Here is an 18,739-nt window from a genome sequence, read left to right as displayed (position 1 = left end):
TTCCCCAGGCGCGGGGGCCGCCAGCAGGGCCGCGGCGGAGGGGGCGGGGGGGGGGGGGGGGGAGGTTGGCGGCCCCTTTAAGAGGCCCCGCCCCGCTCCATCAGCGCCGCGGCCCCGCCCTGCACCCCGCCCCTTCCTGCGGTGCTGACCGCGGGAGGCGCACAAGAGAGCGGCGGGAGCGGGCTGTCCGACCGCCGCGCGGGGAGAGGCCTCTTTAAGACGCCCCCCGCACCGCCCCTTCAGCCGCGCAGAGGCCCCGCCCACCGCCCCGCCCCGCCCCGCCCCTTCCTGCGGAGCCGAGCGCGGGCGGCGCGCGACAGAGCGGCGAGAGCGGGCCGGCTGAGCGCAGCGCGGGGAGCTGGGCGGCGGTGCGGGAGCCCGAGAACAGCGGCGCGCGGGCGGCGGCCATGGGCTAGCTGGCCAGCCGAGCGGAGGCAGCGCCTGCCCCGCCCCGCGCGCGCGCGCGCGCCGGGAGCCCCGCACACAATAGCGGGCGCGCGGCCCCGCGCCCTTCCCCCGCGCGCGCCCCGCCCCGCGCCCCGCGCCCCGCCCCGCGCGCCGGCCGCCCGGCCGCGGCCTCACCTGCCGCCCGGGAAGGGGCGGGCATTGTTCGCGCGCCGCCGCCGCTGCCGCCCCGCCATGGGCATGGGGGCCGCCCGGCGTCCCGGGCCCGGCCTGGTGAGGCCGCCGCGCCGTCGCTGAAGCCGGCCCCGCTGGCGCGCGCAGCCAGGCTGCGCAGGTGAGGAGCCGCGGCTGCGCCATGGTGGACCCAGTGGGCTTCGCCGAGGCGTGGAAGGCGCAGTTCCCGGACTCGGAGCCGCCGCGCATGGACCTGCGCTCGGTGGGCGACATCGAGCAGGAGCTGGAGCGCTGCAAGGCCTCCATCCGGCGCCTGGAGCAGGAGGTGAACCAGGAGCGCTTCCGCATGATTTACCTGCAGACTCTGCTGGCCAAGGAGAAGAAGAGCTACGACCGGCAGCGCTGGGGCTTCCGGCGCGCCGCACAGCCCCCCGACGGCGCGGCCGAGCCCCGTGCGCCGCGCGCGCAGCCCGCGCCCGCTGAGGGCGCCGACCTGCCGGCCGCCGATGAGTCCGAGGCCCGGCCCGACGGGGAGGGCTCCCCCGGCAAGGCCAGGCCCGCGGCCGCGCGCAGGCCCGGGCCCGCAGCCGCCGCCGAGCGAGACGACCGCGGGCCCCCCACCAGCGTGGCGGCGCTGCGCTCCAACTTCGAGAGGATCCGCAAGGGCCCCGGCCAGCCCGCGGCGGCGGCGGACGCCGAGAAGCCCTTCTACGTGAACGTCGAGTTCCACCACGAGCGTGGCCTGGTGAAGGTCAACGACAAAGACGTGTCGGACCGCATCAGCTCCCTGGGCAGCCAGGCCATGCAGATGGAGCGCAAGAAGTCGCAGCAGCAGGGCGCCGGGCCGGGCCCCGCAGACACCCCCAGGCCCTCATATCGCGGGCGCGCCTCCGAGGGCAGCGGCTGCGGCGGCCTCGATGGCGACTATGAGGACGTCGAGCTGAACCCGCGCTTCCTGAAGGACAACCTGATCAACGCCAACGGCAGCGGCAGGCCCCCCTGGCCGCCCTTGGAGTACCAGCCCTACCAGAGCATCTACGTCGGGGGCATGATGGTGGAAGGGGAGGCCAAGGGCTCGCTGCAGCGCAGCCAGAGCACCTCGGAGCAGGAGAAGCGCCTTACCTGGCCGCGGAGGTCCTATTCCCCGCGGAGCTTCGAGGACAGCGGAGGCGGCTACACGCCGGACTGCAGCTCCAACGAGAACCTCACGTCCAGCGAGGAGGACTTCTCCTCCGGCCAGTCCAGCCGCGTGTCCCCGAGCCCCACCACCTACCGGCCCTTCCGGGACAAGAGCCGCTCGCCCTCGCAGAACTCCCAGCAGTCCTTCGACAGCAGTAGCCCCCCGACGCCCCAGTGCCAGAAGCGGCACCGCCAGGGCCCCGTCGTGGTGTCTGAGGCCACCATCGTGGGCGTCCGCAAGACGGGGCAGATCTGGCCTAGCGATGGGGACAGCTTGTCCGGCAAGCTGTCTCAGGATGGCGCCTTCCACGCAGACGCAGGTAAGTGCCTCTGCCAGCCTGGTGGGGACACCGGAGAGGTTGGGGGTGCAGGGGCAGGTAGGTACTTTGTGGAGTGGTTCTCAAGCGCCAGTGGTGGGCTGGAAGGATTCGTGCCCATTCCCCCAGCTGAACAAATTCCATCCCTGCTTTCCTCCTGAATGCAGATTCCCAGCGTCTGGAGTGGGATTCGGGTAGGAGGGGTGGTGTGTCAGGATGGTGGAGGTGGCTCCTTCCTTTGGGTCTGGAGCCTGTGCTTTCTTGTGAGAGTGCTTCCTCTCCGTGGGTTGGGACCAGGAACGCCTTGGACGCCTTGGTCATCTCTGCTTTCTGGGTGGATACTTCAGCAGGGACTGATCGATCCATGTCTTGGGCAGTCGCCGCCACCTGCCCTGGGAGAGTTCCACGACACATCCGGGGAATCCACGGGATGCCAGCTGCTCCCAGGCCGGAGGAGTGTCGGGTTCGCACTCTGGCCGGCAGCCCCAGCGCAAGTCAGAGCAGGTGAAAAATACAAACCGGGAGGAAGGGAGGCCACAGGCAGTTCTGACTCAGTGGGCCACCGAAGGGCAGGGGCTGAAGAGCTCTGTCCGGGGCTGAAGGAGGGCCACACCCGTGCTAATCTGTCCGGTTTGGACGGGAGACCTCACTGCTGGGCATCTCACCCCTACTCCATCATCCCCCTTGCCCACCCACGCTTATGTTCGGCTCCTAGTCACGCGGTCCGGCTCCTGGCCCTGAGATTAAACCCGCGGGACCATGGGTGTAACGTGTGTGCACATCTGTGTACAGACGCCCTGTGGCGCGGGGCTAACGGGACTGTGTTTCGAGAGCCGGGCGCAGTTTGTGATGGCAGTCAGGACAGGGATTTGGGGCTGTAGGGGGTGAGGCAGTTGGGAGCCTCTCAGAGTCCCGGGCCCTGCTGAGCTGATGTGGTTTTCCGCTCCATTGACTTTTTCTGCTGATGGAGTTGTGTGTTCTTGGTTGGTCAGAGCCCTCTTGAGACAAGGGAGGCTATTTTTGGCTCTGTGGAGGGGCCTGTCTGCCATCCGCGCTCCCTCCTGTTTGTTTTAGGCTCACGTCGTTGTTGGTTCTGTCCCTGCTGTGTTGCTGGGACCCGTGGCGGGCCCCAGCCTCCATCCCCCAGGCCCCTCGTGTGTGGGGAAGCCGGTACTATTGAGAAGACCGCTTTGCAGGCAGGTCAGCTCCTCTGGGCTCTGGAGGATTACCCTGTGGTCGCCAGGCACCAGCCCTGCCTGGCCAGCTGTCAGCCAGGCAAGCCAGCTTGGATTGGCCCTCAGCACCCGCAAGGCTGCGTGTGAACATTGTCAACAAAGGAGAAAAGGAGAGCTTCTCGTGGAGACCTGTTGTCTGAAACTGTTCTCTTGTTGGGGAAGGTGGGAGTTTCCAGCGAGTAGGGCCCCGTTGTGGGGGTGTGTTTGGGGGGCTTCCCGTAGGCTGTCTCCGGAGCCCGCAGCCCCTCGCCTGCCTTCAGCCTCTGCTCTGTGGGTGACGCAGGGTGGGCTCCCAGCCGAGGAGGTCATCTGGCGTCTTGGCCCATCCCCGCCCCTTTGGCCCTCGGTGAATCGTGCTCTGAAAGCCCTCCAGGGTCCCGCCTTGTGTCTCTTGTTGGGTTTTGAAGCTCCTGGCAGTTTCAGCTCTGGGAGCCTGCCCAGCCCGCTTCTCAGGGCTCTCTGAGGCATGTGGCTGGAGGCGACGGTGGGACCGCCAGGGCCAGGCCATGTGTTTCCTTCCCAACAGTTTGCCTGCGTTCCCTGGACACCCCCGGCCAGGGCCCGTGCCTCTGACCTGCGACAGTGGGGAAGGTCTCAGTGTGGACGGAGGGGACCTCACCTCGTTCCCTGCTGCAGCAGCTTCTGTGTCTGAGGGGAGGGACGCAGCTGGAACGGTGACCGTGCCCTGACACGTGTGTCCCCCAGGAGCTCGGCCTCACCACCCTCCCCTACCCCATCTGCAGATAAGGATCCCGCCAGGAAGTGGCAGGGGGGCCTCTGGGCCCCTCGGGGATGCAGACCCCCGGTCCTTTCTGCGGCCCTTCACACCCCTGGGAAACGGGGCCGGGTGGGTCCCGGGGTCCTTCGGGCTGTGAGCCCCGCTGTGAGCGAGCCCACGCCTCCCACCGTGCAAGCTGAGTGGAAGGAGGGAGCGTGGTCCTTGCCCCCGCTTGGGAGCTACACAGCCCAGGGCAGGGTCGGGAGGGTGGGAAGGCAGCTGTGCCCACCCTCGTCCCTTAAATTCCTCTCGGGGACTCCGGCCGCCCCTTCCTGAGAAAGGCCGCTCAGCCAGGGCCTTTCCTGCCGAGATCCGAGGCGCCCCCACCCTGCGCGTCCCCCATGAGCGGGGAGCCCGGGTCTGTGTTTCTCCCTGGGCTCCGTCCGGCAGCTGCTCTGTTTTCTGTTTCTACTAAGCGGTGAATTTGCCCTTTGGATCCTGGTCACACGTTATCGTCAGAGCGATCACAGCTTTGTTGTTCCCTTGGGTTGTTGAGTGAACTGGTGACCTGCCTGAGTAACTGTTGGGCTGAAAAGGGTCTCTCGGGCCTGGCCGGGCCTCCACCAGCTTCACAGACCAGACAGAGCCTGTGGGCACCTCCAAGTTGAGCCTGAGTGCGGCCTCCTTCCCGGGGACGGGGGCAGAGTCTGAGACCATTTAAGTCATTGATTGACAGGCTGGAAAGGGAGTCTTGATGGATTTGTACAAGGGTTCTCTGGCTCGGAAAGGATGGCTTTCTGGTTTGGGGAACAGAAGGCAGCATTCTGGACCTTTCCCCGAGGAAGGAGCTGAGGTGTAGATTTGTGTGGGTCCAGGCCTCAGCGCCCCTCATTCCTCCCTGTTATGGCTTCACTGTGGCCTCCCCTCCCTGGCCAGGAGTCCAGTGGTCCAGCCCACCCCCTGGTTTTAGAAGGTTCCAGGTTCATGGCGAATGGACAAGCCTCTTCTCAAGTTGCCAGACAATAGGCTTGAGTTTTGACTGAGTCTGCTTTTTAGATGACGGTCAGGAGGTGGGGGAGGATTTAATAAACTAGGAGCCCTTTGGGGGTCTGGACTCCGACTAGAATTAGAACTCCTGTGGTTCACGTTGGATTTTTTTTCCTTCTTTCTGACAAAAAAAAAAAGTAACTTTAATTAAAATGAGTTACTTATGTGATATAGGACAGGTTTTTCTTTATCCTAGAAAACGTTGTTTAGTCTTTAAGTGGTGTCTGACTCTCTTGCGACCCCATGGACTGTAGCCCGCCAGGCTCCTCTGTCATGGGATTCTCCAGGCAAGAATACTGGAGTGGGTTGCCATTTCCTTCTCCAGGGGATCTTCTGACCCAGAGACGGAACCCACACAGATTCTTTACCACCGAGCCACCACCTGGGAAGCCCATCCTGGCAAAATCTACATAACAGAATCTGACGTGTTTCCTTTTTCCAGCGTCCAGCTCAGTGGCACTCAGCGCACTCACGCTGTTGTGTAACCATCCGTATCTCTAGAACTCCCGTCATTCCAGCCGGAAGCCGCTCCACGGTGCAGTCACTCGCCGCCCCCCCACCCCCAGCCCCCGGCCGCCACCACGGTGTTCTCGGGCTGTTTTCTGTGGATTTACTTGTCCCCCAGCCCCTGGCCGCCGCCACGGTGTTCTCGGGCCGTTTTCTGTGGATCTACTTGTCCCCTGTGCCTCCTGTGAGTGGAATCATGGAATGCTTGTCCTTGGGGTCTCCGTGGTCTCCCTCAGTGGGGGTTGATGTGCCGCGTAGTGCCCTCGCCCTTCCCGCGCCAGCTCTGGTCCTTCATGGGCGTGTCTCTTCAGGGAACCCCTGGGGGTGATGGCCGTGTTTCCTTGACTTTCACCCCCACGTGTGTTTGTGTCCTCGGGGCAAACTGCCACGGACTGGGGTCCTTTAACAGCAGAGATCTATTTTCCCTTCGACCCTGGAGTCTGCAAGTCCAGGATGAAGCTGCCAGTGGGCACGGTTTCCTTGGGGACCTCTCCTTGGCTGGCAGCTGGGCCGCCCTTGATGCCCTTCCACAGGGTGGTCCCTCTGTGCCCATGGACCCCGATGGCTCTGTGTATCTCTGAAACCTTCTGCTTATAAGGACACGATCCACATTGGCTTAATTGGCTTAGGGCCCCACCTTGATGACCCTGAACTTAATCACCTCATGAGAAGCCTGCCTCCCACTTGCTGAGATGCTGGAGGCTAGGCCCTCGGTGTGTGAGTTTTGGGGGCAGAGGGACTCAGGTTGGTCCCCAGCACTCAGCAAGTCCCTGATCAGACAGCAGAGAGTTGGTGCATGAGCAGCCTCGCCCCCGGGTTTTAGGAGGAATTCATGGTGAGGTGTTGAGCGGCCCGCTGAGGCTGGGACCATGGGCTGGCCGCATCTCTTTCCTCATCTAGAAGTTAGGGGTTGGACCCTGTCGTTGCTAAAAGATCTTTTCCTTCCATTCTTTTTTTTTTTTCTTTTTCTTTTTTTGGTCTTGCCGCTTGCAGGATCTTAGTTCCCCAACCAGGGATTGAACCTGGGTGTCCACGGCAGTTAAAAAAAAAGCACCAACTCCTGACCACTGGACCACCAGAGAAGTCCCTTGAGCTTTTTTTCCTTTAAATTGATGAACACAGCGTTGCAGGTCTTTCTTGTTTATGCCCGTTTGCACCTGCGTTCCCTTTAGTACAGCAACCACCTCTCCCCATTCGGACCCACAGAGGGGTTTGTTGGGCATCTGCCCGGCCCCGTGCCCCGGAAAGCCTTTGGTGTCTGTATCCACAGGTTTGTGGGAAGGCTGCTCCTGCTGCGCCTTATCTTTGAGAAGCAGGGCAGACAGAACCTTGTGATCCTTCCTCGCCTTCCGCGGCCACGAGTCTTCCCTTACCCATGCGCTCGCCGCGGTTTCCCATTAGTCCTGTGTCTGCGTGGCTTCCTCCTTCCGTGTGGCACGTCCTTAAGACAGAGACCTGCTGTGGCGTCTGTACCTCGGGTGCCGCGGTGTCTTGGGGGTCTCGGGTGGAGCGCGACCCTGCCCCCCCGTCTCTGAGGATCCTGTTTGCTCAGGCCCTCTGTGTTCTGACCCCACCGGGCTCACCACCCCCCCATCTGATAATTGGCACTGATTTAGGGGGCCCGACAGCACAGGCACCCCAGCAAGGGAGCTTGTTGGCTTTGAAGGTGACCTCCGAGGCCTTTTCTGCTTCTTCGCTGACGCTGGGGCTCGTCTTGCTCAATCCTAAGAGCTTCCCGAATCCCCCCGGCGTGGATGGGGCGGTGGCTGGTGCCTGGGGTGTGGGCGGGGACCGCGAGGCCCAACCTGGGACGTGAGAGCCTGGCTCTGGAGGAGGCCGTTTCATGTGCCCTCGGAACATTCTTGTGCAGCAGCTGGAGTGCGATGATTATCGTAATTACATGCTGTTCGTCAGGCTGGCTCTGCGGGGGCGTGGGACCCATACCCCCGCCCAAGATCACGTGGTCGGTGCAGGGGCCTGCCGCCGGGCACTCTCCTTGGCTGGTGAGTGTTGCCTGGCGCATGAGAGTGGGCCCCGAGTGAAGGACCCTTCCACTAGGGTTGGGGGGACCTGATGAGTCACGACAGAAGCAAACAAACAAAACATCTGCTGCAAGATATCCTGAAACCGTCTGTCCTCCTGGGGCACCCGGCTCAGATTCCGCCAGCAGGTTGGGCAGCAGAGGGCCCGAGAGGACAGGCGTGTTGGGGGGACGCTGCCCGCCCATCCGCCCCGTCCATCCAGCTGGGGAGGGGTCGTGACGCTGGCCGGCTCCGGGCAGGGCCTGGCTGGGAGGAGGTGACCGAGGCGCTCGGCCGTGTGCACAAGCACGGTCAGCACACGGCCCAGGGGGCGCCAGGAAGGCCCCATCTCTGGCCGAGAGACTGCGGCGTGTGGACTCTGCAGGGAGCGGGGCGCTCTGTCGTTCCCTGCCGCTTCCACAAGGGCCGTGGACGGGCAGCCCGGGGGGTGCTCCTCACAGGTGCCTCTGTTGGCGTCAGAAAGGCCTTTGAAGGTTCATTTTTACAGGCCTGACCTGCTCCCTTGAAAGAATGCTGCCAGGTTAGCTGGTCTGCCAGGGGGTGGGGAGAGAGTTGCTCTGCAGGTGACGTACGTGATGCACCCTTGCGTGGAGCAAGGGCAGCCTTCTGGAATGGATGTCCACCTGGTCTACAGGAAGAACGCAGACCCTGAAGGCTGGAGACCTGGACACACCGGAGGCCCTGCGTGTGGCCTGTGGTGCAGGAACTGGGCTCTGCTGGCCGGCGAGGTTGCCCCCGTCTTGGGGCCTGGGGGGGGAGGTCTGAGTGCCCAGGACAGTGGCCCCCCTCTCTGGTCTCACAGAGCCGCCCTCTCAGGCAGCTGACGTCAGTCGATTGAATGCCCCGTGGTGAGTGATTTTAAGGCAGGTACAGGCCTTTTCACCCGTTGGGCGCAGCTCCAGGGCCCTGGGCCTGCGGGCCCTCCGTCTCTCTCACTGTGTCCTGGGCTCAGTGGTTCCCAGGTGTGAAAGGTGCCGTCTGTGTGTATTTTTCTGCCCTGTGGTCTCAAAGGAAAGCCAGCTGCTGTATTTGCTGGGCTGTTCCCTCCGCCCAGGGCACTCGGGGCACGCACCCATGTCATCTTCCCCCTGTTGCCCCTGAGGAGGCGCTGGGGGGTACCCTCAGACTCCTGGTGGAAGAGATGGGGTGACATTCGCCCCCCGCCTCCCCAGTGTCACGGGGTAGCTGTGGCTGTGGGTGGGGACGCACCGGTGGGCCAGCCAGGCCCGTGCCCCCGTCGCCCGTCCACCCCGAGGCGCGGGGTCCCTGAGCCAGCCTCAGAGCCCTGCCGCTGTCCTCTTGGCCGGAAGCCCCGGCGACCCAACCTGTGAACTGTCTTCGGTGGCGCTCAGCACGGCGGCTCAGCCTCTAGGCCTAGTGTGTGCAAACAGCCGGGTTCGTGTCTGCTCCGATCTCAAGACGGAAAGTGTAACTCCTTCATGAATGTCCACTGCAGAAAGCTTTGCACTTTCTCCCGTAGGAACACGAAAGGGTGAAACTGTCTGCTTCGGGGTCCTGCCGCGTGGCGGGGAGGGTCTGGATCCAGGACTCCCATGCCTCTGGGCAGCCGCCAGGAGGGCCAGCATCTTGTCGAGGGGGCTGCCCGACAGCCCCCTGGTCCCCTTCAGCTCTGAAGCAGCCGGGCTGGGATGACGCACGTCGGTGCAGGTTGCCCTCCTGCGGTCTTTGTCAGCAGCCACATGGCGCGACTCCGTGTGGCAGAGCCGACTCTTCTCTGTGGGGGGGGCCCCTGAGACCCCGGGGGGGCTTGGGAGACCCAGTCCCAGCCGTGCCTACCACCGCCCGGCTTCTCCCGGCCCGTGGGCCCCGTGCGGCTGCTCATCTCTGCCACGTGTGCGGTTTTGGGTGCAGGAACCCCAGTAGGGAAGCAGGGAGGTCAGCGGGCTGAGACTCGGCCGCCTGGGAGAGGCAGCCCATCCCACGCGCTGGGCTGGGATGCAGCTCCCCCAGGCAGCGGGCGGGGGGCTATCCCAGCTGGCTGATGGGGGGCCGCAGGAAGGGCGTGGCTGCCAGAGCCCCAGTGCCTTGCCGGTCTCCCTGAGAGCGAATGGGACCTCTGGGAGAAGAGCAGGCCGTGGCTGTTTCTCCACCCTCTTTTCCTCTGTCTCCCCCTATCCCTCTCCTGCCTCCCTGGCCCCAGAGCACTGGGCTCCCTGAGCCCATGAGTGGATCAGAGCCTGTCCTAAGGGAGGAGGGTCACTCTGTCCACTGAGTCCTAAGGCGAGCGTGACGGGGCATGACCGTAAAAAGACCTTGGACATCACAGGGCCAGGCTGGGCTTTCCTGGGGCATGCCCTTTGTCAGTGGGGTGCACGGACGCCCACGCTGTCCCCACGGGGCTCCGGGTGTGCAGACCAGGTGGGACCAGGGGGTGAGGACCCACGTATGGTCCCTCGGCGGTCCCCTTTGAGGGCTGCTTCCAGGGGGGCTTTCTGAAGGCTGGGCGGGGCTGGGCGTCAGGTGGGGAGGGTCTGCGGGTTCATCTGACTGGGGCCTCCTGTTGGTCAGCAGGGTGGCACGTGACATCTAGTTGTCCAAGTCCTGCCTGGCGTCCGCAGACACATCCAGGCTATAGCTTTTATTCGGCGTGGTGCCGCTGGGCCCGAGGACTCAGCCAGAAGCGGGGCTTCAGGCCTGGCAGAGACTGGAGGCTGCCTCTGTGTCCCGGCTGCCTCGGGGACCACCTCTGCCGTAGTTGGGAAAATCACATAGCCCCCCCTGCCTCGTCACTCCCGGCGAGTCTGGTTTCTGAGGTCCTTCCTGTTTGTAATTTGTATCAGTTTCCGTGGGTCAGCTGTCTGGGGCTCAGGGACTGACTCAGCCGGGTCTTCTGTTCAGGGTCTCCCAGAGTGTCGTCCCCTTCTGGGACTGCATGTTGCCTCCCAGCCCAGCTTGTTGGCAGAATCAGTTCCTGGTGGTTTGTAGGGGAACACCCCTGTTTTCTTGCTGTCCGTCGGCGGCTCCCAGAGGCCTCCCATCTTCATAAAGCACTTTCCGCACAGATGACTGATCTCCTCCGAGCCAGCCTGGCTTTCTGGAGATCTCCTCGAGCCGTCTCCTGTGAAGCCCGAGAACTGTCCACCTGCAGAATCCACGAGCCCTGGCTGTGGGTCTTGAACTGTTGCTGTGTGGAAGGGGGAATGGGTTTCTTCAGGGTCATAGCTGGGAGGCTGATCTGGTATTAGTTGTTGGAAGCTTCAGGGAAACAGGGCTCCCCTGGTGGCTCAGCTGCTAAAGAATCTGCCTGCAGTGTGGGAGACCTGGGTTTGATCCCTGAGTTAGGAAGATCCTCTAGAGAAGGGAAAGGCTACCCATACCAGTATTCTGGCCTGGAGAATCCCATGGAGTTGCGAAGAGTCGGACACGACTGAGCAGCCTTCGCTTTCACTTTTCAGGGAAGCAAGTGTTAAGGGAAGTTTTCTTTTCTTCCCCGCTTTACATGGCTCCGCTCAGGCAGCGGGATGCTGCTGGGGTTGTCGGGTCAAACACCTCTGAGGACTCAAGAGTGTGTAGGTCATGTGGTCCTGTAGGCCAGGTCGGAGAAGGTGTGTGCCCCAAGGCCACCTCTGGGAGTCGGGCAGCGAGGTGTGACAGGCTCGGGGCGGAAAGGAGAGGGCGAGAGGCTCCCTTGTTGGCGGGCCGTCTCCACTGCGGTGTGTCCAGGTCCTGCTGCTGATGCGAAATAAGATGACGGCGCTGCGTGTGGGTGTCCCTCCTCTGTGCTCGGGAGCGCTTGTGAGCTTTCCTCACAGAACCCGTGAGGCAGGTAGGGTTGGTCCTCCTGTCCCTGGGAGGCTTGCTTCCCCCAGAATGTCGCAGGGGTCGGGAGTGGTCGCCAAGAGCTCCTGTCTCCCCCCGCCCATCTTCCTGCTCCCACGTGTCTCCCCTGGAGCCAGGCTGCCTGCGGGCTCACAGTGGCTGAAGTGGGGCGACCGGAATGTGACACTGTGCTGTGGATTTCGTGTGTGCTTGAAATTTCCCCTAATAAAAAGTTAAGAAAATAGTCACTTATCGCTCACAGTTATCAGAGAGAATCCCTTCACCTTGAGAGAGCAGGATGTTGGAATCTTGACTCTTTCTCAAGCTCCAAATATGTGTGAGTCAAGTCTTACTCATCTGTTCCTTGGTAGCAGATGTTCTGGAAAAGCCAAGCTACACTCGAGCCACGCCATCCACCATGCACCCCTCCATCCATCAGTCCACCATCCACCCATCCATGCACCGTCTGTTCATCCCTCCATCATACTCTATCCCTTCAGCCACTCTCCGTCCCTCCATCCCTTCGTGATTCAGCCACCTGGCTATCTATTCATCTGAGGTTTATGTAACACTTACCTGCTGAGGTGCAAGCTCTGTGCTTAGGCCTCGACACAGTCCTTGACCCCAAGGAGCCCACAGACATTGATAAGTAGAGTCAGTACCAGGTGGGCACCAAGAAGCGGTGACTCTGCCAGGTTAGCTCGAGGAAGCTCGCAGGGAGGAGGACGGCCCCCTGGCTGGGTCTTGAATGGACCCCACAGAGACGGAGCGTGTCAGGCCACTGTGGAGGCCGAGGATGTTCCAGGTGGAGCAGTGGGGCTCGGGACAGCTGGAGCGGGGCGGTCTGGTGTGCCCTGCCCCCCGCCCCCAGCCAGAGGAAGCCCTGGCGATGCCTGAATGGAGGGTGGGGGCGGGGGGCGCGGGGGGTGGGAGAGCGAGGCTGCAGCCCTCGGCCCTGCTTGGTGTCCCAGCCGGGCCTCTGTGGTTTCCGGGGCCCCTTCTGCACAGAACTCCTCCCCGCTGGGTGGCTGCCAGCCTGGCTCGGCCTCAGCATGTGGCCTCCTGGCGCTGACCTTGGCTCTGGCTTCTTGACTCAGGGGCCCCTGTTGGCAAGCAGCTGTCTGGATGGGTGGTGTCCCGCCGGCAGGACAGACATGCCGCGCGTCGGCGTGGGTGGACTTTGGTGCTTTCCTTGGTTCTTCCGGGCCCCGGTGGAGTGGCTGTCCACAGATCCGTGGCTGGAAGGGCAGAGACAGCAGCCCTTGCCCCTCCAGGCCCCTTCCCTGCTGGGGTCCGAGTCCGTGCAGCGTGTTCCCATGGTGCGGCGGGTCTGTGGCTGCGTGAAGCCCGGGCCCCGCGCCACGACGTCAGCACGCTGCCTGCCCCAGGCTGCATGCTCACTGGGGACTGTGGGGAGAGTCCCGGGGGCTGTGTGTTTAGCTGTGGTAACATACACGCTACATAAAATTGACCATCTTTAAATTTCTGAGCGCACGACTCAGGGGCATCAAGTGCATTCAGTGTTGAGCCGTTGACTCCGCCATCCGCCTCCAGAACTTTGCATCTTCCCGCACGGAAGCTCTGGCCCCGCTAAACCCCAGCGCCCGCCGCCCCGTACCCTGGCCCGGCCCCTCTCAGGGTCTGTGCCTCTGGCGCCTCCAGGGGCCTCTTGCAGGTGGACTCCTGCAGTATGTGTCTTTGTGTCCTGAGGGCTCATCTGTGTCGCAGCGGGTGTCAGGATGCCCTTCCTTTTTAAGGCTGAATTTCGTGTGTTCCCTTGTGCGGACGGATCACCTTCTGTTCATCCGTTCTCTGGCTGGACGCTTGGGTTGGCTCCGCTTTTGCCGCTGTGAACGAGCCTCCCAGCTCAGCGGTCTTTTTGTTGTAACGCCTGAATCCTACCTTTGTTTCCCTCCTTCCTTAGCTATCTGATCTGTTTATTCATTTTTGGTGGTGGTTTAGTTGCTAAGTAGTGTTCAACTCTCAACGACCCTTACTCATTTTTATTGGAATGTAATTTACATTTAGGGCTTCCCCTGGTGGCTCAGCTGGTAAAGAATCCGCCTGCAATGCGGGAGACCTGGGTTCGATCGCTGGCTTGGGACGATCCCCTGGAGAAGGGAATGGTAACCCATTCCTGTCTTCTTGCCTGGAGAATCCCCGTGGACAGAGGAGCCCGGCAGGCTACAGTCTGTAAGGTGGCAAGAGTCTGACATGACTTAGTGACTAAACAGCAACAAAGTTGATATTTAACATTGTATTCATTTTTAGCTGCACTGAGTTAACAGTTTGTTAATATGTATGTATTGCATAATGGTCACTGCAGTAAAGTTTTCTTAACATCCTGTCCACACATCGTTAACATATGTTTATTTTTGCCTCTGGTTTCCAACCAATTCCCTGTTCTCTTTAAACAGATTTCCAATTAGAGGAATTTTTGTCCACGTTAGGAAAGTGAAGCTTTGAGTCAGAGGTTAAGAAAAGCACGTGTGAGTTACCCCTTTAAAGATTCAGCAGAGGTGCGTGTCGTTGAAGTGCGGTTTCAGAGGCAGAGAAGGCGCCCCTCGGGTCCTGCTCTGGGAGAGATGAGGGTGGCGTGGCCACAGTTGAGGTGCGCAGCAGGCCTGTCGTCCGATAAACCGCCATCCCACCCCCAGGCTTCCGTCCCGTGTCCCCGCCGCAGCCTGCAGCCCCGGCCGCGCTGCCGCACGTGCTGGGTCTCCTCCTTCCCGGGTGTGCAGTAGCTGGAAGCCTGCGGCGCGGGGCCTTCTGGGCCCAGCTCCTTGCGCTCCGGGCTGGGGCGCGGGGCGGGTGGCGGGCAGCGCGTCCAGTGGAGCGGCTGTGTGTGTCACGCTCGTCTCAGCCCGTCGCGGGCGGGGGACGCGGTCGTCTCCCCTCCCGTTCTGCTCTGCCCGCTCTCCCGAGACCCTTGTGTTCCGCCCGGTCCCCACGTTGCCCGTGTCCCGTGGCCTTTCTAGGTCCACCGACCGAGGGAACCAGCGTCCAGCGCGCTCTCACCCCACAACCTCGACCCCGCAGCCCCCAGCGGTCCCCCTGCCCCCCGCCCCACCCTCAGCCCGGGCACAGCTCGTCTGCCCGCTTTCTCTGTCTGTGTGGACGGGCCTTTACTGGACCTTTCGCACGAGTGAGGCCCGCGGTTTTGTGGCTCCGGGTGGATGTGGCCCCATTTCCTGGTTTCTTCTGGAAGGCCTGTCGCCAGGCCGCCCCGCTTCCTGGCCGGGGGTAGGGGGTGAGGGTGAGGAGCTTCTCCTTGTCATGTCCCCCCAGCTCCTCCCCAAGCCGGCACCCTGCTCCCTGGGTTGGGGGCCACTCCCCGCCGGGGACCAGGCAGCAAGCCCCTTTCCTGGCCCCCCTCCTCCATGATGAGGGGCCCTGCTGTCCTGCCCCCCAAGGCGGCGGGGGGCAGGCGCCTCAGAGGCTGGACCCTGTGGCCTCCTCAAGGGCCCGGGCCCTGCAGTGCCCCTTCCCCCGTGAGTCCGGCCGCCGGGTTCCTTTGTCACTGTGGCTGCTGGAATAGCCAGCCCCAGGAGGAAAGTCCCCAGCGGAGCCTGGGCTGGGCCGGGGGCCGACCATGGTCGGGTTTGGCAGACACACGGCCAGGCAGGCTGAAGACGGGCCGGGTGGGCTGTGGCCACAGTCGGATCCCGCTGCTGCCCGCAGCCCTCGGCCTGGACAGCTGACCCGTGTGTCTGGGAGCCGCTGTGGCGTTTGGTGCCTGTCGGGACACCCGCTGTCCGGGGTCCGGCTTCCAGAAACCAGCCAGGGCTGTGGCCGCGGGTGCTCCAGGCCTCCCAGGCTGCCAGCCTGGGGTGAGCCCCCCGATGCCGCTCTCTCCAGCGGGGGCTCCGTTCTTCCTCTGGGAGGGTAGGGGCTTCTGGAGCCAAGGCGGCAGTGTAGACGTGCGTGCATGGGTCGTGCCGTCCTCTGAGCATCCGCGCGCCCTGCCCCCTGCCGACCCCCACAGGCTCTGATTCTGATGGACGCGGGGGATGATTATGGCTCCATGCCTTGGCTGATCCCCTCCTTTGAAGAGCAAAGTGGAGGCCCCTGCTCTCTGGCCGGAGCAGCTGCAGGCTGGCTGCCCCGCGCTGAGCCTTACCCAGACCGCAGGATGGAGCCTCGGGTACTGGATCAGCGTCACATCTGCAGAGGGACTTGGTGATGACGTGAGGGCAGAGGCTTTCTCTCTGTCACTGGGAGGCTGGGGACCACAGAAGGCACAAGGAGGCAGGATGCTCTCTTGCAGGGAGCGGCATCCTTGGCGGGGTGGGGGCCCCCGTGGGACCCTCTCACGCATGGGCTTATCTGCCTGTTGCCCTGGTGGGGCCCGGGTGTCCCGGAGGTGGTGCACCGACCCGTGTGGCCCCGGGCTGAGGGGTGTGGAGAGCCCGTCCCTGGAGAGACGCAGAGCCGGGGACGCCCATCACCACCGTGTTCACCCCGCACCCGCTTGGCAGTGGCAGCCGCAGAGAGGGAGCGACCGAGGGCCACGCGCCAGTTAGCATCGTCGAGTCAGGGAGGAGTGAGAGATGCCCCCTTCAGTCCTGTTGAAAGGGGCAAGAGACCTCTGCCTGCAAATCCAAGGAGGAGGGTCTCCCCGTGTGTGAGCTGGGTGGGCGAGCGGGCCCTGCGTTCGGGGGCTGGCGTGGAGCTCCGGGAGGCGGCCTGCCTGCCGGCACGTGCGCCTGGTGCCTCGGAAGCCCGGCTCTTCTGGCGGGGCACGTCGCGGTCGGGACGGAAGGCGGGGAGGACGTCGGCTGCATCGGCCGGCTGGACATGTGGGCCTGTTTGTTTTACGGGGGCCACGGCGGAAGCTGAGAAGCCGCCGTTTCCCATCAGAGTTGGAAACACCCAGTCCTGTTTCCAAGCAGTGATTTTCTTTTTTGTGTGTGATAGTTCAGGGCTGGGGCGTGTGTGTTTTCAGGGAGACTATCTTTAAAGCCTTTCATTGAACTTGTTGCTGTATTGCTTCTGTTTCATGTTTTGGTATCTTGTGGGATCTTACCTCCGGGACCAGGCACTGAACCTGCATCCCCCCCTCACCCCTGGCATGGGAAGACAAAGTCCTAACCGCCAGACCACCGGGCAGGACCCACAGATGGGCTGCTTTGTTCTAGGAGCACGGCCCTTCTTTTCAAATGACGTTTTAGGTGACGCCTTGGTACACAAAAGAGCTGAGCAGTGTCCCCGGGCCCTGCCCCGCCCAGCCTCCCGCCCTCCCGGGCCGGCCGCCTCCCACCAGCACGGAGGACCCAGGTGTGTGCTGTCCTGGGGACAGGCTGGGGGCGGCCATCCCTGGAGGTCGGGCTCCTGCGTCTTCTCCAGGGAGAAGTCAGCCGGGCAGGGAGCCTGGTACAGCTTCCTCCTCGGGGCCGAGACACAGACCTGCCTTCCAAAACGCCCAACTCTTTGTCAACAGGCGTGGGGTGGGCTGAGGGGGCGCGCCAGCTGGGAACCTGGGTCTGCGTGTGTGTGTGGGGTCCGAACCTGCATGCGCGAGGGGTTAAAGGCAAGGTTTCTGGTTGTCACGAAACTTTTTGTTTTTTGTTTTTGTTTAAAATTATGATGAAGAATCAGGTGACAGCTTAGCGTGCGCACATTCACACTGTCCTGAGGTCGTCACCACCTGCCTCCTAAACTCTGTCCCCAGGGAATGCTGGCAGCTGGAAGCCCCGCCTCCACTGTGTGTCTCTGGGTTTGACCGCTCCAGGTGCCGCACAGACCCTGCCGTGTTCGTCCTTTCGTGTCGGCTTATTTTGCTCAGCATTGTGGCTTCGGGGTTGGTCCACACTGTGGCAGGCGTCAGAATGTCCTTCCTTCTTAGAACTGAAAGACGTGTGGAGAGGCTGCGTTTTGCTTACCCGTGCGTCCATCAGGGTGCTGTTTCCCGCTTTGGCTGCTGTGAGCGTGGCTGGAACACGTTTCCGCTTGAGCCCTTGCGACCTGGTACCCCTGCGGGAGTGCCCAGCACCACGCGGCGGCCGTGGATGAGAGATGGGGCTGGGCTAGGGTTAGGGTTAGGGTTCCTAACCCTAACCCTCTGGGGGTGGAGCAGGGGGCCGATGAGAGGCAGGGGTCCTTGGAAAGCCGTGTTTCCGGTGGCGCATCCCGTGAGTGTCGCCAGCCACCTTCTCTGCCTGCCAAGAAAACTTGAGCCAGGCGCTCCTGGATGTGGCAAACCTCCGATCAGGTCCCCGGGAGGTGGTGGGGTGGTTCTCTGGGTGAGCCACCTGGGCAAGTCAGCGATGAAGCCGGCGTCGAGGTGGGCCGGCACTCCGGCGCCTGTGTGTTTTTGACACTCTGCTTCCTGAGGGGAGCAGGGTGGGTGGGTGCCCTCCTGCCACCAGCGCTGGCAGGCGCTGAACCTGGCCCTGGAGTGGACTGGGGTCCTGCCCCTCAGTCAGCAGGTCGGGAATCGGGGTGGGAGCTGGCCGACAGGGATGTGCGAGGGGACTGAGGGACCAGGAGTCTCGAAAGCAGGCAGAGACTGAGACTCCGGGCGTCTGCCCTTTCCTGGAAACCTGGCTCCTTTTCTAGACTAACCAGAGTCCATTGAGTTTTGCCAGCTTCAGGAAGTCTGGCCGGCCTGGCCTGGCTTCAGAATATGGACGCCTGGTTTCTGCAGAGCCTAGTTGACTCCCAGCCCCTTTCTCTTGAGTTCTCAGCATCCACATTGTTCAGGAGTCATTAGCAGTGTTTATAAACTCAGACCCAGGAATCCCACCCTAGATTTTCCTAAGGAAATAGGACTTTTTTTTTCCCTTTTCCTTTAGATATTATTGTATGAGCTGATTCATTGTATCCATAACAGTGGAAAGCTGGAAAGAAACTAACCTAGTCTCCCAGAAGGAAAGGGGTTACATGAGCTGGCTGGACTGCAATATAATCAGCTCGTGGTGACAGAGAAAATTCTGTAGACGCGGGGTCCAAGCTTCTAGGTGAGGAGGAGGGACGCGGGGTCCGAGCTCCTAGGTGAGGAGGAGGGACGCGGGGGTCCGAGCTCCTAGGTGAGGAGGAGGGACGCGGGGTCCGAGCTCCTAGGTGAGGAGGAGAGACGCGTGGAGCCGAACGTCTCAGGGTTTGTATCTGTCGTCTTTTGCTGTGTAACAAACTGTCCCCACGCTGAGCGGTTTAGAACAGCATGGTTTATCTCTTCTGACTCCATGTTGGTGGGTGATTCTTCTGTCGGCCGTCACTTGGTGGGGACCTCTCGGTCAGCCCCTCATTCCGTGGTCCAGCCTGGGTGCCTTCACACGGCGGGAGGCTGGGGTCCGCGGATACAGGCTGAGGCAGCGAGGCCTCTTGAGGTCCGGG

General features: G+C 62.6%; 1 protein-coding gene across 1 annotated transcript in view; it reads left to right on the top strand.

The window, feature by feature from the left end:
- The first annotated feature begins 334 nt into the window (after positions 1-334).
- The window catches only part of BCR (BCR activator of RhoGEF and GTPase), an 87,797-nt gene continuing 69,392 nt past the window's right edge, over positions 335-18,739 (top strand). Inside the window, exon 1 of the mRNA XM_055549709.1 lies at positions 335-2,078. Coding sequence (XP_055405684.1) covers positions 761-2,078 — 1,318 coding nt within the window. The 5' untranslated portion in view covers positions 335-760. The remainder of the gene's footprint in view (positions 2,079-18,739) is intronic.

This window comes from Bubalus kerabau, chromosome 16 (assembly GCF_029407905.1).
Source record: "Bubalus kerabau isolate K-KA32 ecotype Philippines breed swamp buffalo chromosome 16, PCC_UOA_SB_1v2, whole genome shotgun sequence".
Lineage (NCBI taxonomy): Eukaryota > Metazoa > Chordata > Mammalia > Artiodactyla > Bovidae > Bubalus > Bubalus kerabau.
Note: the sequence above shows the minus strand (reverse complement) of the source record. Positions and strands in the feature narration are given on the sequence as shown.